General features: G+C 37.1%; 2 protein-coding genes across 2 annotated transcripts; one reads left to right on the top strand and one right to left on the bottom strand.

Annotated features, from left to right (window-relative positions):
* Positions 1 to 1,095: 1,095 nt before the first annotated feature.
* Positions 1,096 to 16,447, top strand: Smp_172560 (hypothetical protein; the record flags this gene model as incomplete). Its single annotated transcript, XM_018796504.1, has 7 exons — positions 1,096 to 1,172; positions 2,167 to 2,427; positions 13,711 to 13,792; positions 13,824 to 13,949; positions 13,982 to 14,125; positions 14,167 to 14,349; positions 15,043 to 16,447. The coding sequence occupies 7 exons, from the start codon at positions 1,096 to 1,098 to the stop codon at positions 16,339 to 16,341; spliced, it is 2,172 nt and encodes a 723-aa protein (XP_018651639.1). The 3' UTR covers positions 16,342 to 16,447.
* Positions 16,448 to 17,099: 652 nt separating this feature from the next.
* On the bottom strand, positions 17,100 to 20,377 carry Smp_092280 (proteasome subunit alpha 3 (T01 family)). The gene is made up of 8 exons (XM_018796503.1): positions 20,319 to 20,377; positions 20,203 to 20,285; positions 20,042 to 20,165; positions 19,906 to 20,007; positions 19,731 to 19,874; positions 18,496 to 18,608; positions 17,295 to 17,362; positions 17,100 to 17,256 (listed from the first exon to the last, which is right to left on the bottom strand). The coding sequence occupies exons 1-8, from the start codon at positions 20,337 to 20,339 to the stop codon at positions 17,147 to 17,149; spliced, it is 765 nt and encodes a 254-aa protein (XP_018651638.1). The 5' UTR covers positions 20,340 to 20,377; the 3' UTR covers positions 17,100 to 17,146.
* Positions 20,378 to 26,126: the final 5,749 nt, after the last annotated feature.

Raw genomic sequence — 26,126 nt, 5'->3', positions numbered from 1 at the left:
TAATAATAGAAGTTACCACATGGTCCATTAGTCTTACTGATAGTAAAGGTAATTAAAAATACTGAGAGATATTAGACGCAGGCTATTAAGGAATGATGGTAAATCAGTTGATGGGGTTGTGAATCTTCATCGACTGAGATGGTTGGGCCACGTGCTACGTATGACTGAACACCGATTACCACGATGCGTAATGCTGACTAGTGTTGGGGCTGGATGGAAGAAAGTTAGGGTCGGCCAAACCAAAACGTGTCACCAGTCCCTGAAGTCACTAACCTCTAGTCTGAGCCATGTTGGTACATGCAAACTACTTGGTTGGGGTTTGCATGACTATCGTAACCATTGGTTGTAGACTCCGTGTGACATGGATCAGAATCGATCACAATGGTTTAGGTGTATACATCCTCTGTCTTCCCTTAAACCGTAAGACTGAAATTATCCTATACCTTCCTTTCTACAAACTAATTCTTTTCCCTGCATCATACCCTTATATGAAATCTTTCTTTTATGTATTACTGCCATCGAAGTAACTACTTCTATGAATTTGGTATTCATGTTGTTGTGCTAGTGAGGTGTGACAACTTGGACCGATGAATATATGTGTCTGGTCCTAATTTGTAGCTGAATGACTGAGAAAATCCCTAAAGAGAAGGCAACTTTGCATGATATATTCATTTTTCTACATTTCTACAACATTACAATGATAAACAATGAGTTCGGTGAATATTATATCACCAAATGAATCGTTTTATAAAGTTTTCACAAACTTTGGGTGGTGTTATTCAAAAACTATTTATTCATATAATCTAAGATCTTACAATTAAAGATTAGTTCTAGAAAATTCAAGAGCAGTCACCACAGAAATAAGCAGCTTTGCATAAGACAAAATGATCAATCCCTTTTTCATCAGTTAATCATATACGTCGAATAACTAGCATCCTGTAACTCATATATTAGTTAGAATATACAGACATTATATGAGCATTAATTTGACTGTAAGAATGTAATGAGGTTGAGACTAGTTAAATATTCAAAACTTTTATGAAATTCCTTTCACAGTTGATTTCTGCTTAGAGATCAAAGGGCAACGATATTCAAATGGTTAATATGAATAGAAACTTCAAAAATAATGGGCAACGAATAAGATGGTTTCTCCTGAAAAATCTTCATATAAAGTAAATTTAATATATTTATAACATTAACAACAGTTTTAGGTAATTCAATTAAGGATTTACTTTGTCCAGCTTACTGATTATCTGAGTACTGTGATGTATGTTAAAATATATCAACATGGTACTGAGCATATTTTACACATCATATAAGTCAATCTGATAAGTGTACATACAATGTAACCGTTTTTAGTAAACTGTTCATAGTCGATGTCTGCTCATTCTTACTTGGTTAATTAGGTGCTGGTAAACAGCTGAGAACTATACGGTATAGTAAAAAGATATTTGAATGATGCTAATTCATTATAAAGTAAAATAAGCTAAGTGTTATTCTCTTAAAACTCTTTGTTAGTAGTATGTTCTGATGAATATATTATAGGTACATATTATGCTAACTTATGTAGAATCAACATTTGACAATTAGAAATTAAGCAGGATCTACTGAAATGAATTTTCTTCTGTGAGGTACTCCCAGCAAATTTATTGGTAAATAAATTTAATTTCATAATGATTATATATAAGAGCTTTCGTCTAAACTAAAGCGAATAGTTTCATAGTATTTGTGCGCCAAGTTGATGTAAGACACATTAAATAGGAATAATATATTTGTAAAATCTCACGCAAATGAATTTGAAGTAAATCCAACGTTTCGCCTGGCAATCTGGTCCAAGCTTTTTCAAGGGAATATATATGTTTTACTAATCTTATTTCGTACTTTGAGCCTATACCGTCAGTTAGATGGTTGTAATTCATTAAATATATACTAAACTTGTTATAAGTGCTAGATATATAAAGAAAACATTACCGGTTATTAGATAATAAACACAAGACCTGTGGATGAAATACAGTACGTATCAAACAGTTGTAACCGAAGGAAAATATTAAGACATAGTTAACGATATTTAAAGCTATTAATTTACTTCACTAGTTTCAAAAACTACTGGTCATGTGTTCTTCTGAATTTTCACTTTTTATTCTGTAACATTTTATTAACTTACAGGTATAAAGTTCAAGAACACGAATTAAAGTTAAAATATTTTCAAAACACAATTGTTCATTTTTCTTCTAAAAAAGCGTCGGGATTACAAGGTAACCATGATCATGATGAATGGTCAAGTGGTCCGTTTAGATCAAACAATCTTGAAGTTGATGATCAGCAGTACACAAAATATAAAAGTTCAGACCTTGTACCTATTAAGGAATTGTGGAAAACTGGTGTTGCAAAGTGTCAAAGTACTGCACCTATAGGACCACAGAAGATGTAAAACGATTTTGTGTCATTTGTTTACTTCGTTAATAAACTTATTCGTTAACTAAAAAAGTGTTTTGTTTAAGTATCCCCTTAGTAACATTAGGTATGGTTAAGTTTAGCATGAAATAATCGGCTACTAGAAAATGGTTATAACCAGGGAAGAATTAGTTTTGATGTTGAAACAGCCTCTTGTGGATGTTATATACATTTCTCTTTACGACGTTACCAGCTGAGTCAACGGTAAAATTGATGGAATCTGTACAAAACAATTTATTTAATTTAATCAACAGATTTTACCCAGTAGGTCAGGGATCATATTTTCATCCTTGAGTCCTTGGTGAAACTCACTTTCAATCAAGAGATTTATAGAAAGATTGCATGTTCGTCAGCTACATTCCCTTGCGGGGAAAAGTAATTGATTTTTTTGTAACATTATTGGAAACCAGGTTACCGAAGTTCGTCCGTTGGTTTACCAATGCAAACTTGCTGTAAGTAAATTTCAACGATTTATTAACCTTTCCTGCTTAACAAAAAATTGGAGATTTTGTCCTCTTTCCATCTTAATAGTGAATGTGGCTGCTATTTAATGTCGTTCAAAATACATTTGCTATCACAGGTAACTAAAGTATCATTCATGTTCTTTTATTAAACTTAAAAAATAGTCTACCATGGCATGGCCGTTGCTGCTACCTTGATGTAGTAGTAGTTGAACTTGCCTGTCGTGATGAACCGATCCAGCTATACTGGTTAGAAAAATCGTTCCTCAAGGTCCTACCATGCCAGACAGGTCGACTGAAGGGCGGTAAGACTGAAAGCAGCAAACCCAAGGTCCGAAGGCGAAGTCGTACTGCTGACTGTACAGAGGTGTGACGGAAGTAAGGTGTTTCCTTCAGACAACCAGTATATCAGCGATGTTGCCTTCCCACACGGAGGGGTAAGTTAGAAAAGGTCGACCCTAAAAATGCACACCTCGCCTTATCCCACGGATATCCGTCTGCGAGGGTAAAGTCCCAACAAGTACGGAGCTAACACAAAAATTACCCACAAAAAAGTCGTATGTGACCGACCTCAAGCAGTTGTTCCTTTGGACACTGAGGTCACGCACTCAGGTCATTAAGACAACTTCTAATCCAATTTTCCTTTCATGTACTTCTAAAAGAACCCTTCCACGGTTTTGGCAACCGAGAAGTGATAACTGCCCTCATACCTCTAACAGCACTCAAACCACTGTATTCATAATCACTCTCCTTCTTCACTTCCCACTATTCCTTCTACCTCAACTTTCAACACTAAACTTCCTCTTTCGGTCTCCTCCTCAAGTTTCACCATGGCCAACGATTCTAGTGCGCGAAATACTGTCCCAGGTCTACTAAAACCTCGCTCCAAACTACACATTGGAGCCTTCAATGTACGTACCCTAAGTCAAATCGGTCAACAGGCCTCCTTGGCTAAGACCCTAGAATCTCGTACCATCGATGTATGCTGTATCTCCGAAACACGCATACAAGATCCCAGTGTGGTCATTCACTTGACCTCACCTCGCCAAAACAGAGAGCTGACGAGATACACACTTCGTGTATCTGGCCATTCGATGGCTAGTTCTCGTGGACTTGCAGGTGTAGGCATAGCACTAAGTACAAGGGCAGAACGAACACTAGTAGAATGGATCCTCGTAAACAGTCGCCTGTGTGCTGTCCGGCTAGATGGCTCCGTGAGAACTCGGAAGGATAAGGACACACGTCGTTGCCTTTTCGTCGTTTCTGCCTACGCTCCCACTGACTGCAGCCATGACGAAGTGAAAGATGACTTTTACAGAAAGCTCTCTGAGCTTCTTCAGAAAGCTAAGCGCTCAGACATAGTAGTCGTAGCGGGTGACTTTAATGCCCAGGTAGGCAGCTTAAATCAAACAGAAAGACATTTAGGTGGGTGTTTTAGTATTCCGGCTCAACGAACCGATAATGGTGATCGTCTGTTGCAACTATGCTCAGACAATCGTTTATTTTTAGCAAACACTAATTTTAAGCATAAGGAGAGACATCGTCTAACATGGCGACCACCTTCACCAAACCAACGATGGACTCAAATAGACCATATTGTCATCAATCATCGTTGGAGAGGCTCAATAGAAGATTGTCGCTCGTATTGGAATGCTTGTTTAGACTCTGATCACGCTTTAATACGAGCGCGCATTTGTCTGCGCCTCAATGGACGCAGGAAAAGTACACTAAGAAGACCCATTAGGATTGAACTGGAGGACGAGAAATCCAAATGTAAATTCCAGGAACAACTGAGTTCACATCTAGGCAGTTCTGTAAACGAGACTGACCCAGATGCTTCTTGGAAAGACATACGAACAGCTGTGGAAACAGCAGTAACATCTATTAGTTATTTAAACCATGGGGCTCCAAAAAACCAGTGGATTTCTTCTAAGTCTATTTCACTGATGGATTCTCGTAAACTCATCCCATCAGGCTCTGAACACGATGAAGAGTGAAGAGAAATCAGACCTCGATTAATCTAAAGTCTACGAAAAGTTTAAGTGCAGTGATGGGCAACGAAAGCAGAAGAAATGGAAATGGTAGCGGCTGTAGGCAACACCAGACAACTCTTCAGACTAATGGAAGAAATCAGAATTAGGAAGTCAAGTGTAAGTGAGACAATCTCGGAAAAAGATGAGCCTCTCATCTGCTTTCAGCCCAGACGTTTAGAACGATGAACGCAACACTTTAGAGGAAAGTTTGGATATCCTCTAGCTACTCGACAGTTGCCCACCATTCCCAAGCAGTCTGAATGGAACATTAAAGTAGGTCCCCCGACTCTACCTGAAGTTCAAAAGGTTATAGCTAATTTGAAACGAGGAAGAGCAGCTGGTCCAGATGAATTGGTTCCAGAGGTATTTAAGTATGATGGTCCAATTTTAGTGATCAGGTTGACTAATATTTTAGCTAAAATCTGGGAGTTCGACGTAATCCCGTCTGACTGATCACAATCACTTATTGTTCCAATATATAAGAAGGAGTCAAAATCATTCTGTGATAACCATAGATGGATGAGCTTGAGTAATATAGCATCTAAAATACTAGCCTCAATAATTATCGGGTGCCTAACTAAGACTCGTGAACTCCAAACACGAGAAAATCAGGCTGGCTTCAGACCAGTCATGGCTGCATCGCCTACATATTCACTATTCGTCAGGTTTTAGAGCACAGACATGTTTATCGGCGTCCGACAATGGTAGTTTTTCTTGACTTGAAAGCAGCATTTGACTCTGTAGACCGAGAGGTTCTATGGCAGTGTCTGTCATTAAAAGGTGTACCTGAGAAGTACATAAACCTTGTGAAGGCTCTTTACTCGAACACTACCAGTCGAGTGAGAGCTTATGGCAAACTGTCATCTGATTCTACAACCTCAAGTGGTCTCCGATAAGGATGTCCACTATCCCCATTTTCGTTTAACTTCATTATAGACCTATTGCTGGAAATAACACTCTCTTCGACTGGATTTTCAGGAATTGATCTTCTACCAGGAGGTTTACTTATCGACTTAGAATACGCAGATGACATAGTCCTGTTTGGTGAAGATGCTGACAAAATGCAGTGTTTTGGTAGCACTGAGTAACAATGCAAGGATATTTGAAATGCGTTTCTCCCCCTTTAAATGTAATTTGTTACTCCAGGACTGGCCTGCGTCAACACCTGAACTAAGGATAGGGAGCGAAGTAGTCGAATGCTTCGACAACTTCACTTATCTTGGAAGTCTGATCAGCCCTAATGGGTTGGTGTCTGACGAAATCTCAGCACGGATTCAAAAAGCTCGTTTAGTTTTTGCCAACTTATGTCACCTATGGCGAAGACGAGATATCCGTCTATCAATTAAGGGACGAGTATACTGCGCAGCAGTTCGCTCTTTTCTACTTTGCGGCTGTGAAACAAGGCCATTTAGAGTAGAAGTCGCTCGTAAGTTACTAGTATTTGAGCACAGATGTCTTAGAAATATTGCTCTCATCTGCTGGGATCACCGGGTAAGTAATTGTGAGGTTAGACACAGGGTATTAGGGAATGATGGTAAAATCAGTTGATGAGGTCATGAATCTTTATCGACTGAGATGATTGGGCCACGTGTTACGTATACCTGAACACCGATCACCGCAACGTGCTAAGCTGACTAGTATGGGCGGCCAAACCAAAACATGGCATCAGTGCTTGAAATCACGAACTTCTAGTCTAAGCCATGTTGGTAGATGCAGACTACCTGGTTGGGGTCCGCGTGACTATCGTAACCAATGGTTGGAGACTCTGTGTGACATGGCTCAGAATCGATAACAGTGGTGCAGGTGTATACACTATTCATCTTCCTATACACTTGAGATTAAAATTGCTTCATATCTGTCTTTCTTCCTTATATACAACCTTTCTTTTATATATTAACACCACTAAATTAACTACTTTTATGAATTCGGTGTTCATCTTGTTGTGCTAATGAGGTATGGCAACTTGGACCGGTGCATATATGTGCCTGGTCCTACGCTGTGGCTGACTGACTGAGTCTGCCATGATATTTGTCAACTTCTCAACATACTTTAGCCACTGGATTACAATACAAAACTCAAACTGTAGGTTGAAGACCCATCCTAATAATGATTTCTCTACATAAGTGAATATTATTGTAAAAGGATACGGTTTTTGTCTGTGAAACATCAGTAAATAATGAATTAATGACAAGGGAATTCATACTTTTCTGATGTTGATGTGTAATAATTATATATTTGAACATCCTCCCATGTTTTTTACGAACTCCAAATAGTATAACTCTGTTTGTGTTTACGGAGTTCTTTATGAATCGAATACAGATCTATTGGTAGCTACCAGAGTACGATATGAAGAGTTCTGAGAATTACCGAATTCAACTTCTACTATTACTACTACTGATAATAATAATAATAGTTTTATGATTGCTTCTACCAGCTTTTTTTATGAGGTTAACTAATTTAAGTTACTCAGATGATATATAGCATGAAAGTAAATAGTCTAGGATACTTTATGGTTTTAATTATCCATTGTCTGTCCGTAACAGAAGGAGTAGGTTGGAAACCTGTCCAGAATGTTTTTGGAAAAAAACTTCGTTATTTCTTTTTTTCTGCTCTGTTTTGCATGGTAAACTTCAACCAGCACTTTTGATCATGCTTCATGTTCCTCAGGCCCATTTGTTTAAACTTTTATTATTTACCTTTGTTCAAGACTAAACTATTGTAAATAAGGTCGTGTACGACTAAACTGAATGTTACTTGATGATTGTTAACATTCTACTGTCTTCTTAGAAGGATTACTGAAGTCCTTGAAGTAAGATGTCTAATCCCATCTTGTTGAAGACATTTTGTTGATTCCCATGTATCGAATTCTTATTTATTATTTATCCTTTTTGACGTTAAGCATGTTACTTCGTGCTAGAAAAATCTTTGACTGAGTAGCACAGGCTGCACCGTTTGAGGTATTTTGTAACTTTTATTTTCTTTGTCAAATAAGAACAAACTAAATTATAAACATAGTTTTTTGAAACAATTTAGTACGATACAAAAGGCTTTGTACTCTATTTGTAAAAAAACCTAGTTTGGCCTAATCGAATAAAATCTGGTTTGTTAGCTCTGCATTCAGACGGAAAATTGGAATTTTGTTTGTCACAATATCTTCAGTAGTTGTCAAAACGTCCTCACTGACAAACTCTGCGATCACTACTATAAATTTTGGAACAAAACATCATATGGCATTTTTACCTGTCTCAATTAACCAATTTTCAGTTAAAACAATTTACTTAATCATTTTACAGCACAGAACGTGCACAACAGTTGGTAAACTTGTAGTAGCAACGAACTCGCGTTTGACTTTGATCCTCACTACAGTCAAACCACATGCCAGTTACTAGGTTAGACCGCTCCGAGGGCCAAATATCAGAAGGCCGTTGTAGGTTGCACTTGTTGGCGATCTCGTATCGAAATAATACCGAAATCGTACCAAAGTTTACAAGCGGAACTATTCAGCGTACGAGAGTTCGTGCAAGATCACGAGCAACGGAAAAGTGTCTTTATGGCACACTTAAACAAACAGGTGCAGTAAAATATTCACTGGTACAGTTGGTTATAGCAATCGTGTTCTCTTCATAAAGTAGGTCACTACAAACTAATGAGAAGTCTTCTGCTCAAGAAACCAGAGGCATAGTTTCAAGCACATTAACACAATGGGCAACAATAGTTGTCGTCGCGCCGCCTGGATGTGGACCAGATAACATATCAGTGCGATCCAAATTTTTTTATCCGTCTAGCATCACGACCATCAGCTCACCTTGGCTGGTGGCCGTCAAGTTCAGGAGACGAGAGAAGTTAGCTGAATTTACCTAAGTTTGGCTTAACACAACGATCAATAGATAATAAATCCTTGATGTTATGACCTTACTCTCTTTCGTAAAAACAGGGAAGTCACATGAACCCCGCGAATATATCGGGAGTCTTTGAACAGGGGCTTCTGGTTAAGAAAGTCGAGTGTAAACTGTAGTGAGTAAATCCGTTAGGAGAAGATATAATACACGTAAGCTATGTCCCACGAAACCGGTCAGTTAGTATCCTTAAACTATACCCAGTATGCAACTCTTCCAAGTTGTGTTTAGATATACTTTTTCTGGTTCTGCACTTAAATCTATTTTTATAGTGCCACTCCTAAAATATTTTATTGTTTTTCGAAGTTACCTTACACGAATTATTCCTCCTCATCATCATCGTCAACATCATCAATTAAAAATACAGATCTTGCATCATAAAGGCCTTATCTTTGTGGAACACTTCTACAGTTTTACGGAATCCCCCATACGTGCATTACTTCAGGACCTTGTCAAGGCACTGGACATAATGCCCCACAGCTCACACATTGACTCCAATTCTGGTTTAATAACCGTATACCAAAGTCAATTAAGTGAGTTCAAACTAGCGGATTAAAATGTCTTGAAGAGCAACAATACCCATAGTAGCCATAGATTGTCTCTCCAGAAACTTATTTCATTAGTTTTTCTACTTGAAGGATCCCAGTAAACAGTGCAAATGTATCATATGTGGAGGTGATTCAAAAAGAATTTCGAAAAAGCTTAATGGCAATGGAAAAAAGACACTGTAACAGTAAATAAGTCTCCAAAATCAATAGCTCCGCAAGTCTTCGACATTTGCTGATGATCACATTGATTTTACTGGACTCACATACTTGAAGGTGCTTGTTCATTCATCCGCACTAGATCACGAGTGGGTAAGCCGTGATACATACTCCTTTCAGCAACTAACCAAATTAGATCAAACATTCCTTTGGCATACTGATAGCGTTATTTGAGAATAAACTATTATTATTATTAAAATATATTTTCGAACTCCTTCATTCCTGAATTCTGATTTGACTGGGTTGGCAAACTTCGACTATAAAGGTGTTACTGGTTAATGCGTCAAACTCCGAGTGCTTGTGACATGTTTAACACAACGGATCGTTACCCATATCTTTTGTTGACAGAAAGTTTGGATACTAGCAAGAGTCATCCCAGAGAATAAACCAAGGAATAATGAGTTCTCTATTTCGTCTGAATACCATGTGGGATGCTATCTAGTTATTTTAGAAGGTCTACATCTTCCGATGTCTGATAACCCACAATACTGTTAGCTCTTCTCAAAAATGATATAACTTTTCTGGAACAAGATCAAGTATGGGGAACAAATAGGGTTATACGTTCAATAAATAAGTCATTTAAAGTACGACCATACGTCATCAGACACTTCCCGCTGGATTAGAAGAGAACAACAAGTGACTACATAATGTTCGGGGTGCAACTTACCAGATGTCACCCAGACAAATCTTTACCTGAAGCTAACTACTCAATCTACCACGGAAACACTCAACGGACAGCGAGCCTGCTCGACCATATTTCAAGCACCATTTCAGCTGACTACTGTGCCTTGGATGGAAAACTGGGAAAGGCGACACGACTATCAGGGATGTTATCCATGTTTACTACGTTTCATCTGGAATGACGTTTAACCACAACCAGTGACGGAGACATTCTTGAGCTTGTCTTATACCTGACGAGTTTTTCTCAGTTAAAGTCGGTTAATTACGTGTTATTACTTCTCATTTCTATTTGTTGATTAAAAAGCTTATTTATTTCTCTTAAGCAAGGGCGATAGCTTAGAACTCCAAAATGACCTGGAGAGATTATCTGAATGGTCCCAAACCTGGCAATTGCCGATAAATACTTCCAAGTGTATTGTGATGCATATTGGCCACCTGGGTACAGATACATACACGTAGAATAACACTGAGCTACCTATTGTCCAGGCACACAATGGCTTAGGCGTCATCGTTAGTCAAGACTTAAAGACTACTGCACACTGCCGTGCAATAGCTGCCAAAGGTTCTAGAACTTTATGGTCCATACGCAGGGCTTTTAGTCATCTCGACGCTAAAACGTTTCTGACTTTGTATATGGTGTTCGTACGTCCTAAACTTGAGTACTGCATACAAGCAGCTAGCCCCTGCCTAAAAAAGACAGCGAACTCTTGGAAAGGGTTCAGAGAACAGCAACTAGGCTGATTCCCGGAATAGCGAAGCTCCCGTATGGTACTAGACTGACCAAGCTAAACCTATTCCCGCTGTCATATAGAAGAATCAGAGGCGACTTGATTACAGTTTTCAAATTGCTTAGTGATAAATTTGCACCTGATATGCCCTCATTTTTCTTGTCTTCCAAAACAGAAAATCTACGAGGACACTCCAAAAAAGTTCACAAGCCCAGAACGAATTACTTGTCAGCTGACTACCGACTTTCCCATCGAATCATCAACGAGTTGAATTCATTACCTCAGCACGTGGTTGAGGCTCCATCCGTCGACTTCTTCAAAAGAAAGTTGGATCAGCTGAGAGACCATCATTGCCAGGACTAACACAGGCCATCAAGCCTCCTGTCCTTTCCAAACTGAAACCGAAACTGAAACTAACATTTCTCTCCAATGATTTATATTCTGACTTACGAATCTGAATACTGAAATCAAATATTCGTTTGCTGAGTAATGTGATAGATGCTGACTTCAGAAGCCTTGATACCCTGAGATGAAAGTGTTCATTGAAACGGAAAATCTGGCTTATCACAAAAATGTTTGATTCAACCTTCACTGTTTAACCTTCATATGAACCGCGGCGTTTCAGTTTCTTAGCTAGTGTGATATGAGAACTTTCTGTCTGTTTCAGTTGTACACAAATAAAACTGTTGTATGTTTGGATTTCTGTCTCATTCAACTGTCTGCTTACACCTCGTTATATAATATAACGTTATATATATAATATCACATCTCGTACGAGATGTGAGCAGAGTATGCATATATGTATACTCAACTAGATATCTGGTAGGGTTGATTCACCCTCGTGTCAGTGTCAATGACACAAAATATCTAACGAATTAAACAGCCTTTACTTTAAGAGACAACTTATATAGACCGAGGTTCTCCCGGGCATTTGAGTTGAGTCATACTGCAATCAAAGGCACTGTGCGCACTGCGTTATAAAATAATGGGGAAACACGCCAAAATATTTGCTTTTTCGCTTATGCGGTGGAAGTAATGCACTTTGCTCTTTAAATCGCTCAAATTTAAATCTCGCTGAATTGTCTGCTTTTCGATCGCATAACTATATACCGAACTATCCACTTTTTGCCTGAATACACATCACATTGTCTACTTTTCGCTTTAATACACGTTTCGAGGTCAAGTAAGGAGGTAAATATACGGGACAATGATATCGATACCATTGAAGTTGAGTTGTATCTCAAATATGACCATCTACCAGTCTAAAATATCAAGCACAGACCTATATTGAAATCAGAAATTGCGCTCTGCTCGCCTTTAATATGCTCACAACCGAGACTATTATGCACCTGGTATGCAAAAGTATACAGCATCTCCAACAGTCTTCATGATCTCATGAGCAAAACAATGTCTGAAATGGTCACCTCTATAGAAATATCGATCGCTTTGCTATTCAACTCAGGCTGGAAATTCGTGCTAGGATAGCCTTTAATAACTAGATTTAAAATACAATGTTTTCAGTAGTAAGACGGAAGAAATGTGTGGTTTTTCTATGGTTAAAAATCTCAACTTATTCTGTAAAGATAAACTAGTTTTCCGGAGCGACCTTATCAACCCTGGGTTTGGTCAGCAGTATGTTACGAAATCCCAAAACAGGTATGGCCAAGAACAGTTTTAGTGCTTGAGTAAAGGGTGTGAGTCACCTTGTCACTAGAATCGGTTGGTTCGCATTTGAAAACGAGTATGTACACCCGCTGATATGCTACGCCTGGGTCCTAGTCTTTTCGGGAAAACCTTGTGAGCCTCGCTGCTGCCGTATGATTGCTTACGCACGGGAAACGCGAAATACGTAAACTATGTATACCAAGATGGAGGGGTCAGCTTTCTGAAGAGGGCGAAGTGTATTAACAAAGGCTTTTTTGATTTAGAAGCTGTCGTGCTTGATGTCCAGTGGTTTCTGTAATAGGCACAGACGGCTTGAAAGGGTCGAATCTTTTAACTAGGCGACTTTAAAGTTTTGTTGTGTTAACACTTAATACCAAGTTCATATAACTTCCATAAATTGGACGACTCATCTACTGTTATTTACGTCAAAAACAATGGCAGCTAGAGTGAAACAATCTGCTTTTCCGTTCTAGATCCACATTTTCATATCCTTCATTTTGCCTTTTAACCTCATGTCGTAATTATCTCGTATTATGTTCGTGCATGAGTTGCGTATATTAAGCCATAAGAAGGTTAGGTTGGAAATGTAACTTATCTCTGCTGGTGGGCTTTATGATTAAAAGACACTCGATCTCTGACCAATGAGTTGCATTTTTTAATCCAGTTTGACACACTTGTTGTTCAAAGTCAAGTACATTGGATACTGAGCTACATTAAAATTCTAGAAATTATGCTTTTGACAGTATATATGACAGTTGAGGTCCCCAAGCTAACAGATTTCGAACATCGCCATCTGTAAGTACAATCAGTTATTCCTAAACACAGATTCTAAGCATTGACTGGTGATCCTTGAGATGCTTCCATAAAATGTATGTACTTATATTTCTTTTTACTTTGTTTTATTCAGATTCATTTTGTGATGAAATCCTCAATTTATAAATTCAAAACTTATCTTTAGTCATTCAATGTAATCCGTCAAACAATGAGCATGCTCTTGTAATAATGGAATTCGCACATACTATTTTCAGAGTAGCACTATCTGGGGATCCCACTATGTTACTCCAAATTTTATCTGGGGATCCAGGTTTGGCTAATCTCCCTGACTTTGATGTAAGTCGGGAAATTCGTCTTTATTTAACAGGGTAATATGCCACTTCATTTTGCTGCTATGTCCGGTTCATGGGAGTGTGTTAAAATATGCATCTCTGCTCTACAAGCTCGCAAGGATCTTGACTGCGCAACGGAAGTTCGACGTAAAAATTTTATGGTAAGTTAGTAAACTAAAAGCATTTTTCAAAGGGTAAAGATGCTCTTACCATTTCCATTGAGAAAAGTGACTATGAGTCATTTAACCTACTAATAAGTGCAGGAGCAGAAACAGATTATCGGTGTATGGATGATGTGCCTCCTCTGGTGGCTGCTTTAAGTCAGGATAACGTGAAGGTGTGTTCATATTATACTACAACATATCGAAACCATGTTAGTTAACTGCTAACGTCCTGGATGCACTGGACATAAATTTTTTTCGTTTACGCCGGGATCGCTATTGGATTTTAGCATTGCATACTGACCTTTCAATATCTTTAGCTTATTTTAAGCTCCTAAAGGCTCATGCTGTCCCATACATGCTAAGTGAATTTGAGGAAATCTGTGCCATTGTTCTCGAAGTAAGTCTCATTAATTGATCTAATTTTTATGCATTGCCAAATTATTGTCAGTAATTGCTGGACCTCGCTGTTTTGATGGTCACTTTTCATTTATTCATCTCTAGACGCTCGTAGACGTTTACAGTAGGATAGTTTTGACAGATTCTAGTCACAAAGGACCAACAACTTGCCTAATTGGAACACTAACTCTGCATAGGATAACGTTAATTAACTTTCATTCCAATAGCAATATTCTGTGGTTACATTACCCCTGTATTTCGGACCTGTTTTCTTTTTGAGTATGAGTAAGCTCTTGCACAGTTATTAAGTTACAAGCTCGGTCCATTTTAAGGATTTATTTAAGCTGATTTGCGCAACATACACTGTCAAGTACGCCTCCTGTTTGTGTTACCAGCCAATAATATTAGGCCTAAATAAAATACAAAGATGATACTTACTCTTTGAAAACCGAGATTCAAACTATTAAACAGTACTTTATTGGGTACTGATATAATAGGAAAGAGAATACATAAAACAAGAAAACAATATTGAGTCGACAACATTAAGTACAGTGTTCTTTCCAAATGAAACAATTATGAAGTTCAATACAAATAGATTTATAAAGTCTTCAAGCATATTGTATAATTTAATTGCAATCGTTATGTAAATTTAAATGAATTATTGCTTTATTTGTTATTTATTATTGATATGTAGAAAGAACCATCAATAATAGGGATTGAAGAATTTTTGATTTACTTGGGGTCAGATGCTGTGGATCGTTGGTCTATTCATCAAGAAGAAGTATCTCTCTGTTTAATGCGTATTTCATCCTACTTTTTAGGAAAAGTCGTTCCATTTAATCAAAATTTCGGTTGTATTTATCAATTGCAAAAATTAGGATTATACACACCCCCATCATCTGCTAGAACTTGGTTGCAAGTTCTGTCTCAATGGGGATTTCCAAAGATTTGTATTGAACGACCGGACATCCAAAAACAATTGATTTGGAATTTAGCGGATATCGATAGGAGTCCAAAAAATACAGTTTCCGACAGGTGTTTGCTACCGCTTGTACTATATTTCGCTGTCTTAGCCTTACGTTTCCCACATCCAGATTGGATCGATTGGTGGCGTGAAGTTTGCACCAAGGCGAAATTTAATGAGCATGAATATAACCTAGGAACACTTCTGGAATTACACAGTATAAGGCAGTCAAAATCTGTCTTTGATTTCTTTTGGCATAATATATTCACTTTTGCTATTTCACGTGCTGTATTGTATACTAATTTAAAACTGTGTTCCATAAATGATACTCAAAGGTCTATGGACAAATTTTTAAATCATGCTTATTGCGAATGCCAATTATTACAACCACTTCCTCCAGGGAATCATGAAAAATTAATTTACCTCCTTTCTTACTTTCCAGCGTCGAACAATATTCCTGGACATGAAATTTTTATGTCTATTGTTTGCCAGCATTTCTTACCATTGATATCTGATGATGATATTGAATGTAATAGTAATTGCTCGAAAATTAATTCCAATGTATTGATGACTGCTACAGTTCATGTGCTTCATCAATATTCTTTATTAAATCTAATTGTAAACTTCTCCGCTAAATTAGGTCTGAAATTCCTAAGCAATATTCAAGACTGGCCACGTTCAATATCAACTGGTTACAAAATCAAGCTGTTCAATATTTTAATTGCATGTTATGTTGAGTCTAGTCGATATACCAAAGTACCTAGAAATATAACCGAGATACTGTCATTGAGGCAAATGGGTTGCGACCATTCTAGTTATTTGAATAATATAGTGAATGACTGGCTGAGTAATTGGTTGTCTGAGCCGAAACGTCTCTCACTATGGTCTAAAGTTACAATACGCACTTGTCTCAGACGTTCCACGCAACATCGTTCTTTCCCTAAACAACCTGTAAATGAGCTCATTAAGAGTTTACCGCTGGCCCCGATGCTCCAGGAGTACCTTCTGGATAATGAGTATCTAAAGTGATCTTGATTTTGGTTATTTCTGTAAACTTTTGATATATTTTATGACTGTATATTCATTCACAACACAACAATCAATGCGATCTTGAGTAAATACACTTGTTACAACGAATATTGGTTGTTTTATATCATGCTAAATGGGTGAGAGTTGAGAACCTACATCAACAATGCTTCAAAAACTTGTTACGATAATATTAATCGGATAAAGTGTTTTACAGACAGATTAGTATTGAATGGAACGCTGGACAGTTGCTCAATTTCGTGGATTGGTTGTAGTTGGACACTGCCAGCGTTGGATGTCGACTCAGTGGTCTAGAGGTTAAGCGCTTGTGTGCGCGACTGGCAGGTCCTGGGTTTGAATCTCGCGAGGCAGGATCGTGGATGCGCACTGCTGAGGAGCCCCACAATACGATGAAACGGCCGTCTAATGCTTTCATGGTGGTCTAGCTTCAATTGACTCGTGAATTCAACTATAAAATTACTAAAATCTCCCTAAAACCCCTTCTGAAATACTTATTCCCTAATTGATGGGACACTCCAATCCCCGGATAGCTGGGACATGGACGGTAATGGGGAGACGAAATCCTTGGTGCGATAGTAATACGTCAGCATCCAAAAGAAAGCATCAAACGTTGTATGCCTATCCACCAATCCCTGGGAACGCTTGGTGTAATGCCAACAACCATATCAGAAAAGATAAATGTCTCAAAAAAGATTGGTTTGAAAATCTACGCTTGAGAGACGCCATAGAATTTAAGAGATGTGGTTCAAAAAACATTTTTAGAAAATAATGCATACATGTACATAGTTTATTCTACTTCGTCATCTAAATCATCAGCTTCTTCTAAAGCCTGTTTGGCGAATGTCTCCGCTTCATCAAAGAGTTTGCGAGGAACAGGTTGATGTATACCCTTTGTATCTAAGCGTATGTTTATATTAGCAGATCGATAAACTTACTTGCACCAACCCAACTAAGATCCAGTTCGAAATTTTTATCCTTGATTTCATCATGGACGGTATAAATTCTACAAAAACAGAAAACCGTTACGACGACTGATTCAACACAATAAGACAGGTTAAAGTGTGTAATCATTACCACTTATTTCAATGATATTAATGACCTCGATAATTTTTGTCACCACTGTGCCCTTTTAGTTTAAAACGTAAATCATGGTATTACTGTATTGGTTTACCACATCATCAGTTCTAGTCCGGAAATAATAGCAGTAATATCAGAAGACCTATGGTCGTTTACAACTTATTCGTGACATTAATCGGCAAGACTTAAGGAAGCTCGCCGTGATAGTTACGGATAGTACCATAGGCAGATATTAGTAAAACCTGCGGTAAGCCCTTTCCAACTCTGTAGACATGTCCATCTTTCTATGGGCAGCTGTCGAATTAATGTCACCATCTCTAATTACTTCAATAATTCAGAAATGTAGTCAGTTATCCATATTTTCATCTGGGGATAATTGCGAGTATCATTTATCTGTTTTTACCTATTTTTCGGCTGTAAATGCGTGGCTAGGGAAGGGTCGAACGAAATCCGTACGCTATGTCGATGAAACCAAAAACTATAAAAGAATTCGCTGTGTATTTTCAAGTCTTTCAACTGAGCTTTGATTTCGTCTTCTACAAATAACCGGATTTGAGCAAACAAACTCTAATCTCTGTATCTGAAAGTTGCATACGTTCGTCTCTTCTTTAGTCAAAGAAAGCGAAACAAACTTAGTGGTCCTTTCTACTTTTTGTCAGTCTTTAACCCTTTCGTATTGTATTTTAGATATATATTTGAAGTGATCATACGTTATTATTGATTATTATTTAGCGAACAGTCTGTGCGCCATCTCAAACAGTAAGACAAGTTTTTGGTCAGAATATGTAGGTAAGGTCTCTCAAAAAACAAATATAGGCTGGTACTACACACTTCCTTTAGAGCGGCTGTCACACAGTCAAAAGGCACAAGTCAGTAACATAGAAACCTTCTGGAGTCACATATATTGACGTACTTTACATTCTGCTTGACTACCAACAGAGTGGACTTTGTTTGTTGGGTGCACATTTACTAATACTTAGATGTTTCGAACAATTACACGAGCGTAAATGTACCAGTAAACTCAATGGTTTCATGAATATGAAAGTCATGAAGACCTACATTTTGGCTGCTTCCTTGATCAATTCTTCTGGGGACAGGTCGTTCATCTTCAGTTTCTCTATTTCAGTTGTTGCATTTTGTTTGGCTTTTCCGATGGCACAACCGAAATAAGCCTTCCATGTAAAGAAAGTAAAGATAACAATGCACAATAATATTATATGATAAATCGATTCCAGAAAATAAGGAAAATTCATTGTATTGATAATAAGTAGCTAAAGCAAAATTTATTATACTTAAGCGAAACCACTAGGGCATCTACTGAGTGATCAGATGTTTTGTATGACAACGTTTAGGTTAATAATAATAGTTGACGAATAATGACCAACGTCATACCGAAGTAATAATTGAAGTTCATGGAAAAGAATTTGGCAAATTATACATGTATCAGACAAGTAGACTACTTAGAGATCTTAGTTTGAAGTGCCGAGGTTAAAAATTCATAAATAATCTGTCCAACATCATAATTTAATTCCCAAACTTGAACTTGAGAGGAAGAATCGAGTTTTGATATATCCTTTTATTTGGGGGCTTCCCAACCTGACGATTATAGACCTCTTGAGAGGAGTAATCAAATGAAATGGCCAGTCAACACCAAAGTAAGACCTAGCATGAGTATCGACCGGACAAAATTGCCACATCTGACAACAGTGCAGTGAGAGGAAATAAAAGAAATCGAAAGCATCTTGTGAGTAATAGTTTAGAAACGAATGTACTTCAAAACATGAGATTAACTTCAAATGGAATGACCGGAATTTCGCAATGACGATCAGGATCAATAGGACTTTTGAAAACTACATAATAAAACTGTTAAGCTGTTTAGAACTAGTGACGAAAGTACGGATTTGATAAGCATTTATTAGAAATTACCTCAAATATAGTCACACTGAAGAAAAAGAGCCTCATCATATTTATTCTTAACTAGTATTTGACTCCTGAGCTTTGTATTACTCACTCTGTGTTTACACCGCGTTGTAGCAAACAATACACTATATTTACTTCACTGTGTTCGGAGGATAGAACTAGTCAAATAGTATTCAAAAATGATTTGATGCTAATACATGAATATATATTAGATTCGCTGTAAATACTGTTGTCACAAATATGAAGTTATATCAAATGACTTAACGTTAATATACTAACATTGTATAATAACATTACTCAAGTAACTACTATACCTCAGACTAAAACAGCGATGCACAAGAAAATTACGATACAATATTTGCGGAAAGACTTACATAAGACAGCCCAGAAGGCTCTATCACGAATAAATGAGGACCATCGTTTTCATAGGAACCAAGCAAAACTGATACACCGAATGGTCTGACCGCACTATAAAGTGTATGAGCGTGCATGTACATAGCTAGTCGTTCCGTCAGAGACTACAGAAAATATAGCAAACGGGAAGCATACGTAGAGAGGTATACGGCTTCCAAAGCTATTGCGATAATTTGCGCATTCTTCTCTGGCTGCCTCAACGATTGCCTTAGCGTCAGTTTGAAATCCCATCACCACCTAGAATTTATGTGCATTACACCTAACAAATTACCATCCCGATATGGTCATCAATATTATAAATCCGTTTAACACAACCGGGCTCGTAAAGTTTTGATGTGACAATATTCTCCACAGCAAAAACTACACAGTCTTTACCTTGAATAGCAATGGCTGTACTAAAAGCATGGATAAAATCATAACGTCATTTCTTACCCGCTATTTTCTACCGCCTTACAGGCATACTCTATCTGGAAAACATTTCCACCTCGAGAGAACTGAGATGCAGTAAGGTCATACTAAGAAATAATTTTAAAGAATAAGAAACAAACCCCACTGCCAATAGAAGACATGATTAAGCCAGTACAATTCCGCGACGAACGACCTTTCTCAAGGGAATGTACGAAGCTCAATATTTTGGTGACGAGTTTGTGTATCCCAGTAGATTTATTAGTACTATCATTTTGATGTTAAGCAGAAGTTATGTGATTTGTGGTAGCTACTAGTGAAGTTTTTCTAATTTTTCTTTGTGATAGGTGCTTCAGTATTTTGTTGAGTTACTCTCTTTTCAATCTTATTAACTCTTTTACCAAAAATTTCTATATCAGCGGACATTAAAGTGGCTGGGGTCAGTTGCTAAACCGCCATCAAGTAATTCCATGTTGAGTGGTGTTTATTACAATATGAAGAGTGAAGAGTTCAAAAATAATAAAAAGTAACGTGAACTGAAGTGAAGATGAGCATTATATGAACGGTAGGTTTATGGGGCAGAGAATTTAAAAGAAGAGGTATTAGCATGCAACATTGGAGAAAGCTGTTTACCCGCTGTTTTGTTGGAATAGTTTTCACCGTTTTAAATATCAGAGATCATCATAAGTGTCTCTATCTCTTCTCTGTAGATCATCATAAACTTCACTAGCTTTCCCAGCATATCTCTATAAGATGCGTATCTGAAAACCTCATTACTTAAGCCTCACTCTGCATTTTCCCAAAGATTTACATCCGTTGTCAAGACTTAGTTATCGTTTTCGACATTAGGAACAGTTAATGGTCAGTACGCCAAACTTTTCTGTGGAATTGCGACGTAGGCTTTGTTCACATCACCTATATAACTGGCACTAGTTTCTAAGGTACCTGTAAGCAGCAAACCAAGATCTCACTATATGGAGGTAATTGGAAAGGGTTGGTGAGGAAGGATGTAAGATGACCGTTGTGTGGAAGAAGTTCTTCACTATAGAATATTTGAACAGATGAAATTTCTGCCAATTGTCTTTCACCAAATTCTCCGTTGAGGAACCGATTGAACGACTCCAGAAGTTGTGGAATATAAAATGTGTGAGGATCAGTAGAGTTTATTTTTAAAACGCTGAAATGAAAGCGAAAAAATTAACTTCGTTTGGAGGTGAAAACCAGAACTGACGGGCAATGAAACAGGATGGTCATCTATTAATCGATAAATTATAAACACCGATAGCTAGCTCAATACAAATTGCTCACCAACAGCGTTAACTACGATATCTGAAAACGATAATAACAGTAATCAGGTCTATTCAACTTAATATTTTCCATAACAGTTAGCCACATCTGCGAGCTGAAAGAACATCTAACGATATATATATATATATATATATATATATATGATCTTATTGCTTTACAATGCTTGTCAGTATTTACAAACAGCTTACGGTTGTATCAGGTTGTCTAGCAGTTCCGTGTTAATTGGGGGGTTAGAAGCTGATAATCTACTTTATTAAGCCGTACTGAGTCTCATGGAAGCTTTTGCTTTCATTAATGTGCTAACCTATTTAGTTACTGACATGGTACCGTTATAATAAGATGGATATCGACACAGCACATCCCTTGGACTACTCCAAAGAATCCGAAAAACTATCCACCGTGGTTCAATGAGAAAATCATCGCCTTCCGTAATGAGAGGGAAAGAACGTAGAAGAGATTTATGTTACAGGGTACTGATGAGAGAAAACCCTAACATCAGCAAGCTCGAAATATTGGTGACTGGACCATCCTCAAGTCCAGAAGACTGTATAAAGAAGAGATTGTTGAGGAGTATACTGAATAGCCCAAACGCTTATGGTTGTACATGGAAAAGACCAAAAGAAAAGGCAACATTGTGGCGACAATACGAGAACGTAGTGTTAGGTCGATAGTGGAGGACGACTACAGTAAGACACAAGTATCCCTAAACTACTTATGTAATGTTGTAGTGAGCGCAAAGTCAAGTGGGGAGGACCAATTTATTATTGGATGCAAATTTACTGAGTTCTTTCTTAGAATGTGAAACCCACACAATAAATACTTCATTTGTGAATCTTTCCTCAGTTGTCCCAAACTTCATCGTTTCTTCGTTGCCATTAAAATTAAAATTTGTTTACATTCCCGTTCTCTAATTCGATCTTCTCGATCTTCTGCTGCCAGGCATCCACCTTCGGCTGGTGTGACATTCTAGAAGAATATACAACAATTTATATACCACAGAGATGTTCCACTTTGGTCTATAGAACCTTTCACGCATGCACACACTAAAACTGTGACCATTATATAAGTTAATGTCTTTGGTTAGCTAGATAAGCTTGATATAAGTAAATTTGTGGGACTCGATGAAATCCATTCTAGATTACTAAAAAATAAGCGAATTTCGTAGCAGACTCCCTAAGCATATGTTTTCATCCATCTGCAACCCAGCGTCAACTACTAAAAGACTGGACGACCGCCATAGTAAGTCCTGTCTTGAAAACAGGTATGAGATATACAACTGATAATTACTGACCTGTAAGCCTAACCAGCGTAGTTTTTTAAAATTTAAGACAAGACTATTTGGAATTTGATTGATTATTTCAACGAAAACCGGATTCTTTCTGAAAAGCGGCATGGCTTTAGAGGTTATTCATGTCTCACTTACTCATTAGTAGCCCGTACAAGTTTGTGTGGTTTTAAAGATCAGAAGTTGCTTATAGATCCAGTCTATATTGACTTTGATAAGTCTTTTGATAAAGTTCCACACAACTAGTTGTTATCTAGGTTAAGTGGTATTGGGATTGGAAGCAATTTTTTTACCTGGATAAAAGACCAAGTTGGACGTCAACAAAGATTATGGATGAACTAAAAGTTGTCTAGCCGGGAAAGTGGGCTTGGAGAAATGCTGAAGGATACAGTATTAAAACTAGTGCTGTTCCTTCTAGGTGTGAATGACCTTAGTTTCCTATTGTAGATGGCGTCGAGTCTTGATGGACTATGATCACCACTACACTAAGTTTACGCGCCCAGAAACGACTTGGTCTCTTTGATAACTCGCAAAGCAGAAGGCTGCAATTGGTCCAGGTAGAGTATATATATATATATATAATGCATTAAACAAATCAAGGTAGCTTATGTGTCAGTGCCAAAGTAATCAAGGCTGTTAAAATGACTGACCTTCAATCAAAATACCAGCTGAAATGAAGAATAAGTTATTTATTTCTGCCACTTCAGTATCTACATAACAAACCCTGTATAATCTGTAAAGTATCTTTATTTCTCGTAATGCCAGTTAACACAGTTAACGAATTAGACGATGAAACCTTTTTGAGCTCCTGAATAATCAAACTAAGTCACTGACCATTTTTACTTCGTCATATGCAACCAATAATCACAATGTGGTAGATAAAGCTTAAGCATTGTACGCAGTTTTTCCTATGTCATCGCATTTTCTCAACTGAATCCAAATTAATCTTTCACAGCTTAAAACAAAGAATCCTAGTTTTCAAATCATTCTTTGACATAGATGATCTAATTTATATACCATGTAATCTAAATAAGATATGAAACTGATTTGTTCTCTAATCGTGTGTGAGATGTATTCAAATTTTGAGAAGGATTATAGATGCCTAATGGTATAATATGAAAAATAAGTGTTCACATAGTAAGTTACTGAATTATTATCGCCAGGTACAACTAAATTCAGTTCATATAAATCTGACTGTTAATGGGATTGCAAATCAATGATTTAAAACATGGTATGTTCATAAATCATTTTGATTTATTTTAAAAGTCAAATAATCCCTTATCACTAGTCTTTGGTTTCTCACTTCGCATTTTTTCTCTTGTGTTCAAGTTGTGGCGTGGATTTAGCCTAGAGTTAACAGAAGCTGCTAAAAAATCGGTTCAAGCGTTCATTTGGTAAGAATTATCACTAATACCCAGTTTTGATGATAATACCTTCCTCCTGTTCTACTCTTACTCTCTTTTATCAATCTTTTTATATTGTATGAAGTAGATGTTGAAGACAGCTTTCTGAATAACAACAAAAGCTCAACAGTTAAACCAGATAGCAAAATACTACTGAAAAACAGGAGGAAAATAGCTGTTGTAAGATCCATTTTGAAGGCTTTGTGTGTAAAAATCCCTCCATGCATACATTGGCAACTTCTTCTTATTGGTTTCTTTAGTTTTACATTTTGTTAGTCTTTTTGATACCATTTGAGATGATACTATTTTTTTCATCATAGTTCTCTCATTTTTCTTTCGCTTTCACTGAGTTTCTATTTTTCTTCCGGACCTGTATTTAGTTTGGCAGCAGCCATACTGATTGTTCCCCCTTTGATTGTGTTGCTTGAGTTGACTGGAATCGTGCATTTTGATTGTGAAGTGATGCACTTTTTCAGAATCGGAATTACTTTGTGTTATAAAGAAAAAAACTATTATCTTTTGAACGGACTTTTACTTGATCTATCCAGAAAGGATAGAATAACACTCTATTTTCTGGTGCACTCGGTAATTTTCTGATATTCCTTATCAATTCGTCTATTTATTGTAATTAAGATCGATTATTGAAGGAACAATTATTGGTTGAATAACTGAGCGGTAATATTTGTTTAGGTAATAATGTACATTCGTATTTATAATGAAGTTTAGAACCGTTATTTCCCTAAATCCCCTTGTTTTTATTTCAATTGAGGAATATCCCGTATCTAACAACCGAGACAGTTATTTTTCAGCCAAACCTTAGTGTTGTATCCCGAAGAGAATTGTGAATGGTAACTTTTGAGGACTATTTATGGACCAATGTAATATGTATATTTCCTATTGTATAATTGTTAAGTAACTAAACTATTCATATTCGTATCCCTCTCATTATAAGCTTTATTTTGACCTATAGACTATTATTATACGATTTACCATTCTTGAGTTATCCCTAGTCCATTAATTACTGTCCTCCCTATTCACAGCCACATTTGGCTAAATCTTATACACATGTTATTTTCTAATTTATTGTACGATGTGGCCAGTTTGTTTGGTATATAAACCCGGTATGTTTGAGAATAATGATTTATATTGCAGAGGCTGTTATTGGTGTTCTGGACTTAACTGACTTGGCTTGGCAGAAAGCAGGACTGATAAGTACTCAAGACTGCTCACACGGTTTTCGTGTATCATTGGATCCAGTCGATAAATACGCTGCTCTCTAAATGGGCGTTCATATATCAAACAGGGCACGTACTCACTCACACGTTATAACACTTAGTTTGAACCTTATAGCTGTATATTTAACAGCGAAAACAAAGAAACATCTACAAATTTAGTAAAATAGCTCATTATTTATACCATTTTAAGAAAATTTAACAACCACTTTGTCAAATTTCGGAAAAAGAAACCTTCTTTTTAATTCATTACAAAAATATTGTATTAGTAAACGGAAGATATCAAAACCAAAGAAAAGAAGTTCATCTTTCCCTCGCCCAAATATATATTGTTTATCAGAAGGAGTTTTTGTGGAGATTTCAGTATTTTCATAGTTGAAATCATGAGTCAATTGAGGCTAGACCACCAGGGGAGGGACTCCTCAGCTGTGCGCATCCACTATCCCGCCTCACGAGATTCCAACCCAGGACCTATCACTTTCGTGCGCGAGCACTTAACCTCTATACTCTTGAGCTGGCATTCAACGGTGTTAATGTTATATCATATGACACAATTCCTGATTACTTGTAACTAAAGTATTTTAATAATAAAATTACATAATTAACTAATTATTCATACTAACTATGAAACTATACATTGTTTTATTTTCTTTAACTTAAAACAATCACTTGTTATTATCTGTTTTGCATAACATTTTACACACCCAAAAAAAATTTAAATTT

Source organism: Schistosoma mansoni, chromosome 4 (assembly GCF_000237925.1).
Source record: "Schistosoma mansoni strain Puerto Rico chromosome 4, complete genome".
NCBI classification, from domain to species: domain Eukaryota; kingdom Metazoa; phylum Platyhelminthes; class Trematoda; order Strigeidida; family Schistosomatidae; genus Schistosoma; species Schistosoma mansoni.
Note: the sequence above shows the minus strand (reverse complement) of the source record. Positions and strands in the feature narration are given on the sequence as shown.